The 20,631-nt window shown below is 48.3% G+C and overlaps 1 protein-coding gene across 4 annotated transcripts in view; it reads left to right on the plus strand.

Annotated features, from left to right (window-relative positions):
• Positions 1 to 20,631, plus strand: part of MYO5B (myosin VB) — a 142,689-nt gene that overhangs the window by 31,399 nt on the left and 90,659 nt on the right. For all 4 annotated transcript variants that reach the window (XM_033520533.1, XM_015615102.2, XM_033520534.1 and 1 more), the window contains exons 4-7: positions 1,011 to 1,155; positions 15,036 to 15,192; positions 17,111 to 17,254; positions 18,666 to 18,747. In XM_033520533.1, the coding sequence (XP_033376424.1) occupies positions 1,011 to 1,155; positions 15,036 to 15,192; positions 17,111 to 17,254; positions 18,666 to 18,747 (528 nt within the window). The remainder of the gene's footprint in view (positions 1 to 1,010; positions 1,156 to 15,035; positions 15,193 to 17,110; positions 17,255 to 18,665; positions 18,748 to 20,631) is intronic.

The raw sequence follows: 20,631 nt of genomic DNA on the forward strand, positions 1-20,631 counted from the left end.
AAAGTGGTTGAGAAGGGCAGGAAGGTGCTTGCCTGAGGGGAGGAGAGCCCTTCAGCTTGGTTTGCATTGTGGTTTTGGTGAGTAAGGGAAAACTGGTGGGTGACCTGGGCAGAACTGGGAAGCAAACAGGCAGGAGCAGGGCTCGGGGAGGTGAAGCAGCTGGGTCGATGTCCTGCAGGGGCAGGTGATGTGACAGTCACTGACCTTGCCCTTTCCTGGTGGGCTAATTCACACTCCTGGTGTTTGCTACAAGATGAGAGTTCCTGTGCTCCTGTAATTGGAGTGCGCCCGAGCCCTGAACCTCCTGGGCTGGGAGCACAACACTGGCCCCACAGCCAGGTACTCCTGGAGCTCCTGGCAGGGACAGCTGAGACCTGCCCGACCTGAAACTCCTCAGAGGTGGAGCTTTGTCAGCAGCTGGGTGCAGAGCAGCTCCCTGGAGCCCATGGGGCTTGGCCTCTCATTAGCTCCCAGCTCACTGCCTCCTCCAGCGCGCCCAGAGCTGGAGAGGAGGCAGACATTAAAGCCTCAGAGCAGGCTCTGGCATTCCTTTCCAGTGATTTATGAATTGTAGTTTGATTTGGGTACATTCTTTGTTAGGTGTTTTTACTTGCAACTCACGCCAGGGGAAAAACCCGGGATGTTTGTTTGGGTCTAGCAGAGCTTTGGTTGCACGGGAATTGCTTTTTTGTAGCGTTGGCTCAGGCTGTGTTGATCTCTCCTCACCCCTCCTACAAAGTCTGTCTTCACACAGTGGAGATTATTGTATATTTTTGCTCTTCTCACCGGTTTTGTGCATCTCCTTTGTAGCTGTACAGAGGCTTACTGCCCCGCTGTTGAAGGAGATGCCGAGATAAGAATTACGTGCCCTTCCCCATTCACTGGTCACCTTTCTTTGTTAACTCTCAACCACCGTATTTCAAAAATCTTACTCCCACAAGCCGAGAAAGCCCTGAAATATCAACTCCCTGCTTGGTTGGTGACCTGCCTGCCTGTCTGCCTGCCCTCAGGTATCGTGCTGGTGGCCATCAACCCCTATGAGCAGCTGCCAATCTACGGGCAGGATGTCATCTACGCCTACAGCGGCCAGAACATGGGGGACATGGACCCCCACATCTTCGCCGTGGCCGAGGAAGCCTACAAGCAGATGGCCAGGTCAGTGGTGGCCCAGCCACAGGGGTTTGGGTTGAAAGTGGGTAAAGATGCTATTAAACACTCCAGATACTCAATGAAAGCAAAGTTGTGAAAGAGAGTGTGCTGGAGGTCAGGCATTTCTAATTAATTCTGCCTAATGACTTCATCCCGTGATCGCACCCACACTGCTGGGCTGATGGGGATCCCTGTGGCCCTCAGGAACTCAGGGGTTCAGTGGGGATCCCTCTCCTGTTGCTTCTTGGATGAGTTTCCTGGAAGAGATCCAAACCACTCTGCAAATACCACGTTTAATGGCTTAGAGGAAACCACATTTCAGATAATTCGGTGAGATAATCAAACTAAACCCAGAAGCTAATGTTAGTGGTTGTTTTATGGAGACATTGTGATTTTGAGTTGGGTGGTGACTGGAAGATACTTGGAGGTATTTATGGATCCCTCAAAGTGTCTTCACCAGATGGATATGGTGACAGTTTTACTTTATTTATTTCCGTGCTTGTTGTGTTGCTGGGGACAAATGTAGGATTTTGTTCTTAACAAATAAGTCATGATCCAAAAGAGAATTGGAGAGGAAACTGAAAATTGTTGTACCAGGGATCATTTTATTATAGTTGTCAGGACTCACACAGTGTGTTCAGGTTTGCTTGTGGATTAGCTGAGATTTTTGTACAGTGCTGGCTTTTAACAGCAAGAGTAAGCACTGAACCATTTTCCAAGGGTTGGAACCTGCTTTCTGCTGTGTCTGGGTTTTAGTGGTTCGAGTTAGGATGCATTCCTAATAAAAATGAGCCAGAGTTCGATCCAGAAATGCATCTGGAGGAGCCCTGCCATGGCCAGGGAGAGGATGGATTGTACCCAAACCGAGTCCAGCCTTGCAGTTCACTCCTGCAAGTGCTTTGTGCTTTGGGAAAAAATGCTTTGAGAGGAGCTCAGGAATTTGGGGAGCTGCCTGTAGAGAGAGGAAGGCTTAGGATTTTGTCCTTGTGTGATTTCAAGCTGAGCAGCAAGCTGTGTGGTTTGTTTTAGGAGAGGCCAGGGTTTTGCTGACCAGTGTGGACAGGACCTGTGGGTTTCCTAAGGCAAGTGTCTGAAATACAAGGCAGCAACTCGCTTTTCTGCTGAAGTTTGAGCTAGGGAAGACACACTGTTCTCCCACATCCCTGAGTAATTTTGCAGGCAGTGGGCTAACAGCTCTAGGCAGCAATGCTGGTCTCTGCTTTCCTCCCTGTCAGAATAAAGCTACTTTTGACAGCAACTCGTAATGGATAACTGCTGTCTCTGGGTGGTTCAGACTGCTCTGTTTTCAAGGGAACAGGAAAATAACCACCTTCAGAGCTCTTGAGCAAGGTGCTCACTGCTCAGTGCTCCTCTGGTGCTCTCTGTTTTGGGCTGTTATTATGGTAATTGCAGGCTTGGGTTCAAAAGAGGGTTTCAGACAGGGCTGAGAGGAGTTTGGGATGTGGATTATAGGAATCTACCAGGCTATTTGAAATGTGCCTTAAAATGTAGCACACTGAGTTTTAAGTCTGAGTGCTCCTGGAGGGGGTGTTGTGTTTTCTGCAGTTTGATCTGAGCTTTTCCCTCCACAGTGCTCCAAGATGGAGCTGTTGGAGCAGGCTGTGCGGATCACATAGCTCCTAGGTGTTGGAAAAAGGGCACTGAAAAGGACTTCTTTTTGCCCTTTTTTCAGCTGAAATGCTGACTGTGTGGGATGCCTTGTGTCTGCAGCTCAGTCCTTTGGGGTGAGGTGGGATATGGCTTGCTAAAACTAAACTGGTGCAAAAATACCACTTGTTTTGCAGTTCAGCTTTTAAACAATTGGATTATGTCTGGTGCATCCTTATAGATCAGGAATAAAACTCAAGCCTGCTGTCTCAAAAGGTCAAACTTGCAAGGTGATTGAGAGCAGGAAAACAGCCTGGCCAGTCTTGGGGGTTTTGGAATATTTTATCTCCATTAGTGGCCCAGGGCACACAGGGAAAGTGCAGTGGAGGGGATTGAATGGGATTGAGTGGCTGGCAAGGGAAAAGGACACAAAACTTGAGACTTGTTAAATGAGGAGAATTGCAGGCAATTAGATTTTTATTTCTCTGAGCTTCCAGGGCAGAGTGTGTACAAGTTGGCGTGTACAAGTGGTAGTGACTTGCTCCTGTGCTTTCTCACTGCCTCAAGCTCAGTGCCCAAGAGGTGGAGGGAGAAGGAGGCACCTCCACAGGTGACATCCTCTGTTTGCTTTTGTCCTGTCATCAGCCAATTTAAAAGGAAAAAAGAAAAATTAAAAAAAAGGAAAAAAAAATAAAATATGGATGGGCTATACAAGGGAGCTGCAGAGGGTGTGTAACGACACCTGATCCCTTTTTTGAGTCAGAATTGTTCCTAAAGCACCTACAATGGATTCAGTGTGTATTAAAACTCCCCTTTAAGTTTGAGCTTTTCACAAAGAGGATGATTTTGCAGTGCTTGCCTGTGAAACAGCTTAAACAAAAAACCCAAATAAAACAAAAAAAGGCAAGTGATTAAAATTCATATGTGACATCCTCTTAATTTTTACAGTGACCAGCTCTTTAGAAACTCCCCAGATACCCAGTGTGGGACTAAACACACTCAATTCACTGAAACAGCGTTGTTTCAAACAAAATGAGCAGCATGGAGTTAGTTTGCTCCAAATGCTGCTGTGGTGGGGTCAAGTGTTGGGATGGTGGAAGGAGGGATCATTCAGTGATTGTTAGTGGCTGTGGGTTGGAAGCAAGGAGTGCCTTGGGACATGGATTGCCTGCAGGGCAGTGCTGGCACCTCCTCTGGTCAGGGTCCTGTCCTGGAGAGGTGCAGTGGGGTTAGGAGGCTTCAAAAGGTGTTTGCCCTCTTGGGAGCAGCCTGAAAGCTGTGCCATGGTCACACAGAGAGCCAGCACAGCCACTGATGTCCTGGCTGATTCTTGCTTTTATCACAGAGGAACAAAAGATCCCTTGTGTGCCCACATCCTGGCTCTAATTTCTGTGTGTGTCATCGCTCTGGGCAGGAGCCTGGAGTCTGGCAGAGATTCCCTCTTGAAAACCTGCATTTCTGCTGCAGTCAGCCTGACCTGAGCAGCACATGTTTCACACTGCTGTGTCCTGGGACAGCCCTGGGCCCCTCAGCACAGGAGAGACACGGAGGGGCTGGAGCGTGTCCAGGGCAGGGAACGGAGCTGGGGAAGGGGCTGGAGCCCCAGGAGCGGCTGAGGGAGCTGGGAAAGGGGCTCAGCCTGGAGAAAAGGAGGCTCAGGGGGCCCTTGTGGCTCTGCACAACTCCCTGCCAGGAGGGGACAGCCGGGGGGGTCGGGCTGTGCTGCCAGGGAACAGGGACAGGAGGAGAGGGAACGGCCTCAGGCTGGGCCAGGGCAGGGACAGGGGGGACAGCAGCAGGAATTTCCCCATGGAAAGGGTGGCCAGGCCTTGGAACTGCCCAGGGAGGTGTTTGAATCCCCATCCCTGGAGGTGTCTGAGGAAGGTCTGGAAGTGGCACTCAGTGCTCTAGGCTGGTGACAAGGTTGGGGATTGGGCACAGATTGGACTCCACGGTCTTGGGAGAGCTTTTCCAGCCTTAGAGAGTCCATGATTCGTGCTCTGACCCCTGTCCCTCCCTATGAATGTGACCCACTAGTTGTTGCCAGGTCCATGGAGGAAGTTTGGATGGTGACAGTGCAGCACCAGCTTCCCCCTCACAGCCTTTGGGAGCTTTAGGTGTATTTTCAGTTAGATATCCCCTGTCTTGTTTGCAGTCCATTTTAATTCTTCCCAGTTCAACTTATTGGTGGATCACCGTGTTTTCACATTATGCTGGGCTGAGTCTATTAGAAAAATCACTACAGTGGATATATTTGTGTGACTTTTCTGTCTTTGACCCTTGTCTCTTCCTTTTGTACCAGCTGGGTTCGTTCTGGGCACAAGCCAGGAGTTGCTAGTCCAAGTAAGGTTTCCTAATGCTTTTGGGTTTGGTGAGGTTTTTTTTTTTTCCCCTTTGGTGTTTTTAGCTTTGTTTTGGTTTTGCTGCTGTTGTTTTGTGGTGGTTTTTTGTTGTTTGTTTGTTTGTTTGTTTGTTTGTTTGTTTTGGTGTGTGTTTGCTTGTTTATTTATTTGTTTATTTAAAACCCATGCATTGAACTTAATAACATACAGAATTGAACAGCACTAGGTGAGAGAGGCATGTGCTGTGGGGAGGGGAGCAGAGGAATGGGCCCTCCAAAGGCTGTCAAACATGTCTCAAAAGCAGGGAACAGGTAGGTGATCATTGCATAAATCAGATACTGAAGGTATTTCCAACCCCTTCTGTGTGTTTTCTGTGTGGGACCTCTGGGTCTGGCTGTGGTAGGAGTGTTGTCTCCCTGCTGTCTCCTGAGCTGGGGTGACACTGCAGCAGCCCACAAGTCAGGCAGTGGACACAAAGCAATTCCAGAGTTCAGCTCTTACCCTGGCAAAGATCTCAGATGGAAAAGGGCTTGTGAAAGCCTCCTGGGAAGTGCATGGGCTGGCTCAAGTGCCATGGGCTTTATTCCCTGCCTGATGCTTTCACAGATGCATCCCTGCAAAGCTGTTCCATGTGGCCAGGAAAAAACATCTTGGGTCTGTTTCACATGAAACTGCTAAGTCTGAACTGCAGAACATTGTGATTTTCTGCCAGGAGAAGGAAGGGCTCTGCAGACGTTACCTGCCCCTTGCAATATCAGTGGGAAGGCAGTTGTCCTGGTGACCTGTTGGTTAGACTGCAGTTTTCTCCTCCCCAGCATGAGGATCTGCTCACAGTGTTGTTGATAGTTCTTGCAGAAGAAATAAAATAAGAAATGCAGTAGTGATTTGATGGATGAGTTCAGCTTCTCCATGTCTTGTCTGAACTGCAGCTCAGTGGGTACCAGGTAACCCCTGGTGTCTGCAGTTCCAATGGGGCTCAGCATCTGTGGTGTAATTCCTGAACTGTAAATTGTATGGAAATAGGGTTTCTCCTCCCTTCAGCCCCACTGCCCACACTCTGCTTCTGTCACCAAGCGCTCAAACACTTGGAGTGCAGGCAGGTAACTCGGTTTAGCAGTGGCTTTCCATTTTTATTGGAAGTTAGTACACTGCACTGTCAAAATCACTGCTCCCTGCAGCCTGGGGGGAAATGTCTGTGTCCTGCACAGAGCCAGGTGCCACTGGGGCTGCCTGAGGTGACCACTGCTCCCTTCTCTGCTGTGGGGGCAATGCTAGAGCTGGAAAAGAGCAGAAATTGCTGCAACAACCCTTCACACAAGCAAATGGACTCAGGGTGGGGTATGGGCACGGTGGGGGATGTCCTTTCATAGCACTTGAGATTTCCAGCTTTTACGGGAGGATTTAAAGCTGTACAAAGAGGGAGCAGACAGGAGTTAAAAGAGAGATTAACCCCCGACAGAGATGCAAGGGGAATCAGACTGGCACAGTAAATAAGGCTGAATCCTGTGTTACATTAAAGGCAGGGAAGGGTTTAGTCTCCAAGGGAATGAGGCTGGGTGGGGACTTGCAGGGAGCTGTGGGGCTGAGCTGTGCTGCAGCTCACCAGGGCTGTGCAGCAGGGATCATCCCAAAAATAAAGCTCTGCTCCAAAAAGAGAACCAGAAGAAAAATAACTCAGGAGCCTTGAATTTAGGAACTTGCAAAACTAAGGGGGTTCTCTTCTGCTTAGCGTTGAAATTGGGATAGGGATGAGGGGAGAAGGTATTGCAAGAGCTGTCCCATGAATGTGCTGGTGCTGGTGTAAGATCTCAGGGATTGCTTTTCTTCTCCCAAGGTGGTACATAGAAAAAAAATAAATTGGGAGACACTCTAGGAAATGTTTCCCAAGAACAGGAGGAGAGACCCTCTGGTCTTGCTTGCTGTGGGAGAGGACAGACATGCTCGGGGGATAAGTGGCCAACTAATGAACTTTTTTTAAATGTAATTTTTCTTTTTCTTTTTGGCAATTTAGAATAAGGCCTGTGATATTTTCTAGCAGATTTAATAATAAATGAGACATCCCTTATAGAAAAATCATAAATACTCATAAATGGGACAGAACTGGCATGGGAAAGCTTACGGTAGAGAAAGGCCAGTGCCTTACTGAGAGTAATGAGCGTGTGTGTGTGAAATATCACTGACCAGGAAGGAGGGATTATAGCCTACATCCAGCATGTAACTACTGCTGTGATGCAGGAGAGCTGTTGGAGCTCTGAGGGGACACAGCTGTAACACTAAGCGTCATTAAACATTCAAACCAGCATTTATGAGCAGCATAATTTCATCAGAGCCCAAAGACTCGTGACTAGCCTTGCCCACCTCCCAGTCACTGCTTGCCCCACCCCACATCCTCCATGAACTTCTGGAGGTCTTGGGATGGGGAACCCAGAGCGTGGTTTCTGAAAATCCCTTTCTGGGTTTTTCCTGATGTTCGTCAGCTGTAGTTAGTCAGGTGGTAGTGTGGGACTGTTCCAAGCAGCAGTAGCTTAGGATGGTGGTCAGTCAGAAGGACCTTCTTTCTGGGACTGGCCTGGGGTGGAAGAACAGCTGGCTTGTCATCCTGGTGCTCCGAAGCTGATCTGCTGGCACAGCATTCCATGGTTCCTTCCTGTGTGTGGTGCTTTTTGGGAGGACGCAGTCCCAAGCCTCCTCCCTCTGCAGTGCTCCAGCAGCTTGCAGGTGGCCTGGGCTGGAGCCAGGGATGCTCTGTGGTGAGATCCCAACACAGAAAAGAGCATCAGGGTGCCAGAGAGCCAAGGAAAGTGGCTGGATGCGTGTTTTGCTCTTGTTGGGAACAGCACACAAAAGAATTGCTGACCTGGTTTCTGTGAGGCCGAGGAGCTTGTGTTCCTCCCCAACGGGGTGTGCAAAGCGTCAGTCCTGACAGAAGGTCATCCAGGCTGGGGACAGCTCAGCATTTCACAGAGACTTGGAGCTCTGAGGATTTTCTGTGCTGCTGGAGGGGCGTTTCCAGCCTGAACATTTCCAGCATGAAGCGTTTTGGGGAGAAGGGGCATCAGTGGGTTGGGGCCTATGGCTCCTGCGGCGGCAGCGCCTCATGGAAGCGCCCTGACCTCTGCAGGGATGATGTGATCTGCTCCGTGGGGTCTGGTCTCGGCGTTAGGAGGGCTGGGTTGATGAGTGTTAAACAGTGTGGGGCAGAGGGAGCAGCCCTGCCCTGCCGAGCTGGCGGTGAGGCTGCGCAGGAGAGGTTAGTGCTGCACCTTGCCTGATCTCCGGACATCGTGCTGCCTGCTCATCCTCACCCATTGCAGGCCAAACTGCTGCTTCTAGGCTTTTTTTCCGGCAACTGAGACATTGAAGACCATGTTTTCTCTCTGGCTCCTTGCTGAAACCCAGGGGTGTGAGAGCAAACGGGCTGTGCAAGGTGGATCCTGGGGAAAGCATCGTCCCCGGTACTCCTCAGAGTCATGGAATATGTCAGGCTGGAAGGGATCCATCAGGACAGCCAAGTTCAACTCAAGTCCTCCTCTTCGGAATACAACTCTTTCTTTGTGACCAGAATGTATTTTGAATCATTAGATGTAGAATAGTGGATGTAGACTGTTGGTAAAAACAGTGTTATTTTCCCCCACTGGTATGTGCCTCTGCATCAAGAGTTATCCCTATAAAAAAAGAAATTATCTATGTTAAATTGAGTGTTCTGTGTAAAATACAGAAGGACTGAAAAAAGGTTGTATAGGTTGTATATATATATGTAATCCATATATATATATATATATATATATAAATCAATTAGATTTATGAAAGATACTGTGTAAATAATGACCCAAATGAACGTGTACCTTATGAAAATCTGTCCTTGTAGTGCTGCTGGCTTCTGCAGCTGCAGCATGGAATGTGCATTTGCAGCTGATATTTGAGAATGCAAACAGAAAACAAGTCCTTAAACATTCTTGTTCAAGTGGATGAAAAATCTCTTCTTGGGTTTCTCTGAGGGAAAAGTGTAACTGCCCCTAAGTTGTGGCTTTCTGTTTGCCTCGAGTGACAATGCCAGGGATTCTAAAAACCCAAATTAAATAAATATAAAAATAAATAAACAAAATAATAGATAAAATAAATAAAAGAAGCTGCTGCCACTCTCAACAGTGATGCTGCTCCAAATTCCAGTTATCCCACAGAATTGGGAACAACTCCTGGCTTCAGACACCATTCCAGAGATGTCTTTTCTTTGTTACAATGCTACAACACTGATTTTTACCTCTGGAGTGCAACTTGTGTTTGTTCATTTGAAAGTAGACTTGTACTGCCTCAGTTTTTCATCACTGTCATTAGCACTTGCGCAATGCAATCCAGTGGTAATTAAATTAATGCACTTTCTATATTTCTAACAACACAGTGCAGTAGCTATGCTCATTCTTAGCCTTTGCAGCACTGTCAATAGAAGAATGCATCGGGGCTTTTGTGGTTGTTCCCACTGTGGTCAGGCTCAATTCAAACTGCAGTACTTAAAGGATTTTTAATCTTCAGATTGCTTTATGAACACTAATCCTCCAAGCAACCTGAAAGAAGTAGGTTAAATATGATTTCCATGGTGGAGAGACTTAGTGACTTGTTCCACCACACAGAGAATTAGTGTCAGATCTGGGATTAAAGTGAGTGACCCCTGACAATTATTCACAGGGTCTGCCTTCATTTATTCCAGATCCTTTTCCCTCTTGGAGAAGCTGTGTTTTTAGTGCAGCTGGTTTTGCTCCCGCTGCAGAGGCCAGGATGAAGTTGTGCAGTTAAGCTGCTTGTGCCAATGGTGATTTTCTGAAGGGATGACTATGGAAACAAATCCTAGATGTTCCAGGTCCCTTCCCATGGGTTTGGATTACTACTTTAAAGAAAGCTGTCTTTGGAAAAAAATCTGAATGGTATATGTCTGGCAAAGATTTGGGGTATAAATTTCTTCAAATACTGTTTTCAAGCAGTGTTGCTGAAGGCTGAAGATGTAAATATCTGCGCTGAGGTGTCCCCTGTCTCCTCTGTCTCAGGCAGAGGGGTGGTGAGAACCATCCCTGCATTCAAACCCTTTTTTATTGCAGTGGCTTTTTCTGAAGTGAAGGTTTTTCAGTGGCGTTCTGCCCTGGCTTAGATAAAGTGATGGGAGCTGCTGTGGAAAGATGGAGCAGTGCCACACCTCTGATTGCTCTGATGCAGTGGAGAGCTGTGTCCAGCTGGGCAGCTTTGGGGTGTGGATGCTTCTCCACACCTTTCCCAGGCTGTTTGGAGGCTCCTCTGAGGGCAGCAGTGTGAAGGGCTGACTGCTGACTGCTTAAACAGGCAGGGAAATGTATTCCCTTGATGTGAAGGCTGGTAATTAGCAGCCAGTGTTAATCAGCAAAGGAAACTGAAGTTCCCTTTCTCTTCACAGCCAACTGACTTTTGTTTGCCTTGGGCAGCACCTTTAGATGTTGCCTTTAAAAAATGGTATCTATTAGACTTTTAGAGTATACATAAGGAAGGAATTGTTACAGGTTGCCCAGAGCAGCTGCCTCATCCTTGGAAATGTCCAAGGCTGAGTTGGACGGGGCTTGGAGCAACCTGGGATAGTGGAAGGTGTCCTTGTTCATGGTCTTTACTAGATGGCCTTTAAAGGTCCTTCTGAAGCCTAGCAATTAAATTATTCCATTTCTCATGTGTTGTAAAAGCACCAATGACTCCCTCTTAGTTTTGCTGGGCTGGGGACCGCACCCATCTCTCACTGTGTGTGGTCTTGAGGGGCACTGCTCTTAACATGGCAAATACCTGCAGAAAGGTATATTACCCACCTCCAAAGCACCTCTGTTGCCTCTTGCATTGAAGAAACCGTTCTGGATCTTGCTCTGGTTGGACTTCTGCTCCTTGATGTCTCTCTTAGCCTCTCTGATGGGTGGTGGCTGTAGCCCAGCTGGTGGTGTTGATTTTCCAGCCTGAGCATCGTGTGAGCTGTGTGCCACGGGGAGAGAGGAGCCCTGATGCACTTTGTGGCAGCATACAGGAGCTGTGGTGGCAGCCCTGAGGTGCACAGGAGCCCCCCAGCCCCAGGAGGAGATGGGGCAGCACTGCCACGCTGCAGCAGAGGCAGGTTTCACCCGTAAACACTTCACTTTATCCAGGCTCTTTTCAATAGTAGTTTTCTCCTGTGCTGGCACTGCCAAAATGGAATGTACTTTAAGCAGCCGTGTTGCACACTGTGCCTCCATGGTGGCCAAACATTTCAGTGTTTTTTATTCCACACTGAACACAAACACCTCCTGCCTGGCTTTAACCATTTCTGCCGCCTGAGCATCCTGTTTGCTGCCAGCTGCTCCACAAAGCTCATCGATCTTCCCCTGCTGGCACCAGCAGTTGGTTAACTTGTACAATGAAGAAGGGAAAGGCTCTGCAGCCTTTATTCCTGAAGGCTTTTATTCCTGAGGTTGGAAAATGAATGTCTGAACATGCATTATCCACCAAAAAAAAACCCAGAAGAGACACATTACTGCAATTGTAGAAGGTTGAGTGGCCTGCTAAGAGCAACTTTCTTTTCATTTCATGTTATTGATATAATCCAAAAGTTTTTTTGTGCCACAGAGAGCTTACCTGGCCCATTTTGTATTGCAGAATGTCAGCTATTAGGGCAAATTCTTGAGGAACGCTGCAAGAATGGGACCTGGCAGAGTGGCTGCAGTAGTAGTAAATTGTGTTGGCTATAGTTTTGTCACTAGGCTCAGTGTCTTTTGGCAAATGTCTATTTAAAAAGTGACAAGCCAGCCGGGAGGGATAAAGCACTCAGAACACCACTTAAAGGCATTTTGGTGATGGGATCTGAAGCCCAGGGGATCTGTGGGTCTGGGCTGGTCCTTAGGGCTGAGCTCTCAGGTGGGCTGGTCTCTGCCTTCCCCAGTCTGGCCCACCCCAGCAGCTGGTAATAGAGAAATTGTGGATCTTAAATGGAAGAAAAATGGGTTACCAACTACTACCTTGCAGTAGTGTTGTCTGGGTGCCAAGTAATGCATCTTGGAGATTTTAGCATCATTTAGCTGAAGACTCACTCCCAGACTGGTGGAGCTTTTATGGCTTTAAGAGAAAAGCGTCAGGGAAATGTTATCTAAAATGTGCCACTTGGGCCATACCTGTCATGAAGAGTAGGGTGGGAAACAGTAATTCTGAGGTCACTTTTAGGCAAGTGTAGCTCTAAGACATGCCAGCTTTGCATTTGTGAACTCCTTTTGCAAGGATTTTGGTGGTCACCTCTCCCTTCTGCTTCTCCCTCACCTCTGAGCAAGGACAGCCTGTTCACCCACCCTTGCAGCTCATGCCAAAGCCTCTGCCCCTTTCTTGGCAGCTGAGAGGAATTTTGTCAATTTTGTCTGTTGGATCCTGCTGATGGCCAGTGTGGGATTTCACTGATGGAGCAGTCCACAGGTCACTGAACTGTGGATCCACTAAAGATCTGAGACCAAGTCCAGATGTCAGCCAGCACCACCAGCATGTTCACCATCACCATGTCCTCAAGTGCCACATCCACACTTTGTTTGAACACTTCCAGGCATGGGGACTCCATCACTTCCCAGCAGCATATGCTGGGGCTTTCACCTGGAAGAAATTTTTCCAGATAGCCAATCTAAGCCTTCCCTGGCAGAGCTTGAGGCCATTTCCTCTCCTCCTTTCACTTTTTCCCTGGAAGGAGGGACTGGCAACCCACCTCACTGAGGATGGTCAAAGCATGGTGGGGAGTTTCAATGAGAGTTCAGTCAGAAGCAAACCACGACCAGGAACTGCTGCTGTGGGTTCATCCTGCTCCCTTCTGGGGCTGGGGCTGAGTTTCCCTTCCCCTCTGTGGAGCTGGCACTGTTTTTCCCCTGCTGGCTGCCCAAGCCTGGTGGCTCGTGCTGCCAGGAGAGGTTTGTTGCACACCTGTGGAAGTCCGAAGGTGTGAGACTGCACATTGGCAGCCCCGTGTCTGCACACTGCCAGCTGGCTGTGGGAGACCCTGGGTGGCTTTGCCAGGGCCTGCTGAGGGCACCACGCTGTGACTTAGCAAGAGCAGGCTGTCCCCACCCGGGATGAGTCACTGGGAGCAGGGGCTCTGCGATGCTGGCTGCCTGGCCGAGGGCGTGCTCCACTCACAGCCCGTGCTTCTGCACTGCTGACGGATTGCTGGGGTGTTGGAGGCTCCTCTTGCCTTCCTGTTGGTTAGTACCCAGGAGAACTAGCTGGCTGGGGAATGGATTAAGATACACTTTGTGAACTGGTGTCTGAAAAATAGAGGGAGCTGGAAATTATCTTGTCAGTCTGCTGCTGCTGAAAGCGTCTCAAAGTCATGGTTTACACCAAAATGTTACACGTGACTTGGCTGAGTTTTTTTTTTCTCAAACCAATTACCTTGAGCCTAGAAGGAATTAAGATGTCTGTGCTTGACAGTGGAGGGAAGTAATGGTGTGGTGTGTCTGTTGGAAGTGAAAAAGTGGTGTATGACAATCATTTAGCCTCTGTCCTCATCTGGTATAAACTTGAACTGAATATCTTAAATTGAAATGTGTTTTGATGCTGTTTCCTGATGTCAAGAGAACTGAAAGGTATAAATTTATTTTTGTTCTTGTGTATGGGATTTTCTGTGCCTGCTTTCAGCTGTGATTCATGAAAGCCAGGGCAGAGTCTGGGAAGCTTAAGTTGATCTTACTTAAAAACACACTCAATTACGTCCTTACAGCTTACCCAAGAGCTTGGGTATATTGGGAGCTTATAGCAAATCCTGAAGTGAAAACTCTGCCCTTCCCAAAGTCTGCAGCCAAATTGCAGAGGTGCTGGGTTTGCTACGTGCTGATGATGCCCCGGGGAGTGAATCCCACTGCAGCAGAGGCGCCTGGCCCTGGAGCCAGCAAATCCTTGGGATTGTTCTAAATTGAAAATGTAGTTCAATTTGGAGCTCCTCTTACTGCCTTGGCCCTTTCTTTGCCTTGCAGCTCAAGCATGCTAAAGAGATTAATTATTGGGATGTATCTGGTGGGTACCATGCGGGAAAGGACCAGCTATTTCATGGTGACTTGTGCAACGGGTTTTGTGTGAATGATTAATTTAGCAAGTGGAAAAAGGCATTTGGAAGAGTTTGTGCTCTGTGCAAGGCTCAAGAGCTGCGTAAGATGGTGCTCCCTCAGCTTCTCCATGCAAAGTCCCGTGCCTCAGAAGCTCCTGGTGAAGTACCTCTGCATTTCAGATCAGTCACAGGATTTAGGGATGAGTTGCTGGTGTGAGGAATCTGGTGTCAGACGTGCTTTGTGTTGTTGTTGTCAAAGTTCTAACCAGATGTTGGGAGTTGTGTGAAAATACTGATACTCATATAATTGCATAGAGAACCAAGTGGCTTCTTCTGTCTCACAGTTTTAGGATGTTTGATTTTACAATTCCGGTGTTTTTAACGTGTTTTGAGTGTAGAGGAATCTTTTAAAAGCAAGTGTCACGAGTCGACCATGTTTTAATGAGCAAAATCTCAAATGCTTGGGTGAAGGAGCTGGGGGAGGAAATGAAATACACAGTATTAGGAGCTGATACTCAGCCAGTGCCTTTAATAGTCCAGACAAATGTCCAGCAGCAGAGGTTGGGTGTTGCTGTTGGTAAGAAATGGGCTTCCCAGGGTGAAGGAGGCAGCGAGGCTTCATGCAGAGCTCAGAGCTCACTGTCTCTGCAGTCCTCTGGAGATGTTCTGGAGATGCTGAGTGTCCTTCATGTCTCCTCTGGGAAGTGTCATGGTTGTGTGTTATTATTCACGGTTACTTTCCTAGTCCAGAAGAAATCCCATGTTCGTAACGTGGCTGGCAGCAAGGTGGGGGACCAGCGACACGGGAAGAGGGTGCAAACAGCTGACAGGAAAATGGATTAGCTTAGAGAAGTTTAGGTTTGATTAACTTTGCTGCTTTGGCTCGCCAGGGATGAGAAGAACCAGTCCATCATCGTGAGCGGGGAGTCGGGGGCGGGCAAGACGGTCTCCGCCAAATACGCCATGCGCTTCTTCGCCACCGTCGGGGGCTCCGCCAGCGAGACCAACATCGAAGCCAAAGTCCTGGCCTCCAGCCCCATCATGGAGGTAAAAGCTGCTCCCTTTCCTTTGTCCTGCTTGCACTGATCACTCTGCCTCTCCATAAGTCACAAGTACAGTGAGAACCCCTGGGGATTTGCGAGACAGGTCTGATTTACAGCATAACAGCGCCCTGGAGCTGGACTGAAATGCAGAAATTCACCAACAGCCTCCATTTAGACCTGCATTTGATGGTGTTAAAGCTGAGCCTGAGTATCCCCAGCACATCTCCAGGAGCTGGGCTTTGACAGGGCTCCAGAGTGGAGAGCCCAAGCAGCGCAGATGTTTTAACTAGAAATAATAACCTCTGTTAGTGTTTTATCATCCTCTTCCTCCTTTGTCACTGCATGGTGCCCCCTAATCTCCTTCTTTTGTTGTACAAAGATGGAATAGAAAAAAAGAAGAAGAGACTAATCTATTTGAGATATTTAAATTCATTTTTATTGTTGTTAGTTTTCTGTGGGTATCAATCACCTGTCGGCCTCTTCCCCTAGGCAACAGCAACAGGACAAAAGGACATAGTCTTAAGCTGTGCCAGGGGAGGTTTAGGCTGGACATGAGAAGGAATTTCCCCATGGAAAGGATGGAAGGAGCTGTCCAGGGAGGTCTGGAGTGCCCATCCCTGGAGGTGTCCAGGGAACACCTGGACATGGCACTCAGTGCCCTGGGCTGGGTGACAAGGCATCAGGCACAAGTTGAGCTTGATAGGCTGGGAGGGATTTTCCAACCTGATCTGTCAGTGATGGGGGAATAACAAGTCTCATTGTAGAGAAATCCTTGCTCTGGAGGAAAATAATTCTTCTAAATACAAAAGAAAGGGGAAAAGCAGCTTTGTTTCCTTTCACTGAAGCCAGACACTGAAAATAAACGTCTGAACAATGAATTCTGAATAATAAATGTCTAAACCCCATTTTCCAAACAGATTTTGGGGTCATGAAGTGCCTTCAGTTGATCTGGGCTTTTCCAAAGTCAACGGAGCACTTCAGCCTCAGCTGACTTTCTTTCCAAGGCGGGAGCCCAGCAGTGCTGCTTTAGTGGTGTTGTCCTGTGCTTAACCTTAGGCTTGGCTCAGCCTTCAGGGAGGTTTCCCATCACGCTGCCTCATGCCAAATTGTCTGATGGACAGGGAGGGGGTGGCTGGTCCAGGGTGGGACACCCTGCTGCGGTGTCCAAACCAGTGGTGGTGCAGGTGAGGAGCAGTAAGAAAAGCCAGCAGCTGTGTGGGGAAAACTGGCTGGTTTTCTGGGGGTTTGCTCCTGGCAAACCTGCTAGTTTACTCCTTTCCTCACCCATCTCCCTTGCCTCTGTGAAATGCAGCTGTGATAACAGGGGGCACTTAAAACCATCCAAGAAAAGAAATTGATTGTGCACACTATTCTTCTATATGACCCCAGAATTTTATTGCTCTAATTTCCCTGCCTGTGTTCAGTTCTGGCTGTAATTTCTAAGTGCTGAGGCCAGGCAACCTGCCTGTCTTTATTGGAAATTGATGAGAACATTGCCTATGCAGAAAAAAACATAAAAGAAAACTGCCTGGTTTGCAGAAAAACCTGAGTTAAAGGGGCTTGTGGAGGAAGCAGACCTGTCCAGGGAAGCTGCTGGTGGTGACTCTGAGCAGAGGTGGGGGCATCCTGTAAGGTGGGACATGAATGTTGAGGATTTTGTGGATGTAGATGATTTAATACTTGTGCAAATACTCGTTGCTGTTTGTATGCATTTTTCTTCCATAAAAACCCTGGAGGCACTGCATTTTCAATGAAGAGTCATCCCCAAAGTCACACTGTTCCTCTGCATCCTGCATCTGGGAAGGGGTTTACCTCAAATCTTCCAGCCACTGTTTATGTAACACTGATTGCAAATCGAAGTGTTTAAAAAAATCAAAAAACTCAATTAAAAATTTATGTTTAATTTTGTTTGTTTTATGCAGGCTATTGGAAATGCTAAAACAACAAGGAATGACAACAGCAGCCGCTTTGGGAAATACATTCAGATTGGCTTTGATAAAAGGTACCACATCATTGGTGCCAACATGAGGACGTATCTGCTGGAAAAATCTCGGGTTGTATTTCAGGTGAGGAGTTGTGGGGCTTTTTTTCCTTTTCTTCTTTTGGGTGCTGTATTCCAGGAGTTCAATGGTCTGGATCTTTGGATTTAAAAAAAAGAAATAAAAAAAAAATCTGTTTACAAGTAGAACCACAGAATTGTTTAGGTTGGAAGTGACCTTTAAGACCATCAAATCCAACTGTCCCCCCAGCACTGCCATACCCATTATAGAATCATCATCTTGGAACGGTTTGGGTTGGAAGGACATTAAAGATCACCTCATTCCAACCCCCTGCCATGGCAGGGACAGCTTCCAGTGTCCCAGGCTGCTGCAAGCCCTGTCCAGCCTGGCCTTGGACACTGCAGGGATCCAGGGGCAGCCCCAGCTGCTCTGGGCACCCTGTGCCAGGGCCTGCCCACCCTCCCAGCCAGCAATTTCTTCCCAATATCTAACCTAAATCTACTCTTTCTGACCGTGGGAAGCCATTGCTTGTCCTGTCCCTCCATGCCTTTGTCCAAAGTCCCTCTCCACCTTCCCTGTGATCGTGTCCCCAGGTGCCACATCCACACAGCTTTCAAACCCCTCCAGTGCTGGGGACTCCACCACTGCCCTGGGCAGCTGGGCCAGGGCTGGACAGCCCTTTCCATTGAGGAATTGTTCCTAATATCCAGCCTAAAGGTTTAGATGTCCCCTGGGACATCTTGAGGCTGTTCCCTCTTGTCTTGTTGCTGTCTTGCTGCACACAGCTTCCAGATGTGTCTTTTGGACTCAGTCTTGGAGTTCTTTATGATTCCAGCCTGATGACCCTTGTCCTGGGCTAGGGTGTACCTGGGAGACTTGTTAGATAGAGAGCCAGGGAAAACAACTTGCAGGCAACAGCCTTCAGTTTTGAGCACGAAGAAAGGGCAGGAGAGGGGCTGAGAAAGCTGATTTCTCTGCCACAGCACATCCCTTGGGTTTCTTGAGCAAGCTCAGGAGAGGCTTTCTTGGTTTCTGCTTGGAATGTAGATCAGAAACTGCTGCAAAAATTTTGTCCTTGCACAAAAGAAGAGTACTCCAAATACAAAAAATCTTAAAAAACGGGCAACTTTGAGAAGCCACAGAAAGTAAACCACCTTCTTTTATATTACTGTGTGTTTGCAAGTCAGTGCTTGGTGCTTCATTTAGCCTGGTTATTGCAGAGGGGGATAAGATGTGGAAGGTAATACAGAATTATTTACTTTCTTTGCCAGATGGGCAATGTGTGTTGGTCAGGCTGGGCACCTCCTTCCTCCCAGGTGGCAAGGAAAGTGTCCTTGTGCTGGTTTCACTGGTGGGGTCTCGATGGTGGGAAGCAGGGGTGGGAGCAGGGTGGCCCTGGGCTCAGGGGGCACCAGTGTGAGGTGGGAGCACTGCTGTGGCCTCTCCTTGCCTCTGGTAACTCAGCGTTTCCCCACAGGCAGAGGACGAGCGCAACTACCACATCTTCTACCAGCTCTGTGCCTCCTCAAGCCTTCCAGAATTCAAAGACCTTGGACTCAGTAAGTGCTGGCACATCCCTGTGCTCTGCTGGCTGCTGCCTGGGGCACAGGAGAAGTGGTGGGGTCAGAAATGTGGGTCAGTGGTGAGGCCCCGTGTGCCTGGGCAGTGGGAGAAGGGGAGGGAGATGAGGTTGGAAGGATTCTGCTGCTGGGTGGAGCACAGGCTGGTTCACCCCATCACCAGGGATGTGGCAACTTGGTGAGGGTGGGCAGGCCCTGGCACAGGGTACCCAGAGCAGCTGTGGCTGCCCCTGGACCCCTGCAGTGCCTGGGGCTTGAAGCAACCCAGGGTAGTGGAAGGTGTCCCTTTAAGGTCCCTTCCAACCCAAACCATTTTGTGATTCCGTGGTTTTCTAAAAAATTGGCAGCAGGTCTGCAGTGAAACTACATTGCTGTGGTATATGCCAGCTGATGCAGGGAGATCATGTGTTAATATTGTACCAACCTTGCATGAGGTGTGTGTTTTAAATTGAATGTGAGTATGGGCTGATCTGGACAGTGTTTTGGCAGGAGTGGTTGTGTCCTTTGAATTCATTATGCTTCTTTTTTTTTTAAAATGGCTTTTTTTATTTTTATTTTTTTAAATGGCTAACTCCTGGAATGAGTTGGGTTTTCCCATCGGGATTTGCAGCTAAACCTCTATAGAACACCTAATTCAGATTATTTGCACTTGCAGCAGGTGGTGCAGGGATGAATTTTAATTGTTATTTTATCTTGAATATTTGCTGTTGCTTAGAGAGAGAAGCAGGGTTTAAACCAGGCTTTTTACCTCCTTTGGATAGTGAGCAAGGCAGGTTCTGATCCCAGCACAGGGTCTTGCAGAGGTTGCCATCCACACTGCGATGGCATGGCAGATGAGGAGAGGGGCTTTCGGTTTCTGGCTAATTCTGAGCTTGTCTGAATGACCTTTTGGGTCGCTGTAGGCACACTGCCCACACAGAGCACATCACGTGGACCATTTTCAAGAGTTTATGCCATGCTGATGTGCTTCATTTTTAAAAACATACCCTGGGTAACGATGATGTCTGCTGGCATCTTAAAATTCAGACACAACTTATTTCAGCTCCATCTGGGAGATGAGTTGACGTGTGAGAGCTCCAGCTGTGAAACCACCGCTCTCTTCTTGGGAACATGTGGATCAGGGGAAATACCAGTCTTACTCATCACAGCTCTCTAAAAGCATCATCTGTGTTTGTGGTGACTGGTGGAGGTGGAGGCTGAGAGGCCTTTGCTGTGCTGGCACATCACCCAGGACATGTTTGTGCTGTCGTGACTGTGGCTCTCAACTTCAGCATCTCAGGGATGAATGTGTAATGGCAACAGCTGGCAGTGCAGGAGGAGTGGGTGCCAGGGCCACCAGCCTGCAAGGAAGCCTTCTTTGGGTCATTTCTAATCAAAATTTGTTGTCAGAGCCTGTCAGTCTCCAGCTGCTCTCTGTGGCGCTTTGCATTTTCCATGTCACAGCATGCACCGATGTCCAGTGGGTATTGGAAAAGAAGCAGTTCCTTCCAAAGGTGAAGGTGTGTGTGTCCTTGGTGTTTCCTGCCCTCTCACCTTGCAGTAGCTGAAAAATGCCTCCCCAGAGTGTTTTGGGGGCTGTCAGATGTGGGGCTGCTGACAGGCTGGGTGGGGACAGAGATGTGGGTCCATGAGCTGCTCCTGTCGGTGTGACACTGGCTCAGCCTTGGCCCCTGGCATTGCTGGTGCTGGGCAGTGGGCTGTGAGTGCAGAGGTGCACAATCCACTTGTTCTTCTTTCTTTTGAGTGATGTTTTTCATTTCCAGCTTTGCCTTGGATTTACTGGCCTGCTTGAAGGTGACTAGTCAGAACTCAGATTTATTTCCTCGTGTGAGCTGTACTTACCTGTCAATCATGTCTTCCCAA

The sequence above is a fragment of the Parus major genome, chromosome Z, assembly GCF_001522545.3.
Source record: "Parus major isolate Abel chromosome Z, Parus_major1.1, whole genome shotgun sequence".
Taxonomy (NCBI): domain Eukaryota; kingdom Metazoa; phylum Chordata; class Aves; order Passeriformes; family Paridae; genus Parus; species Parus major.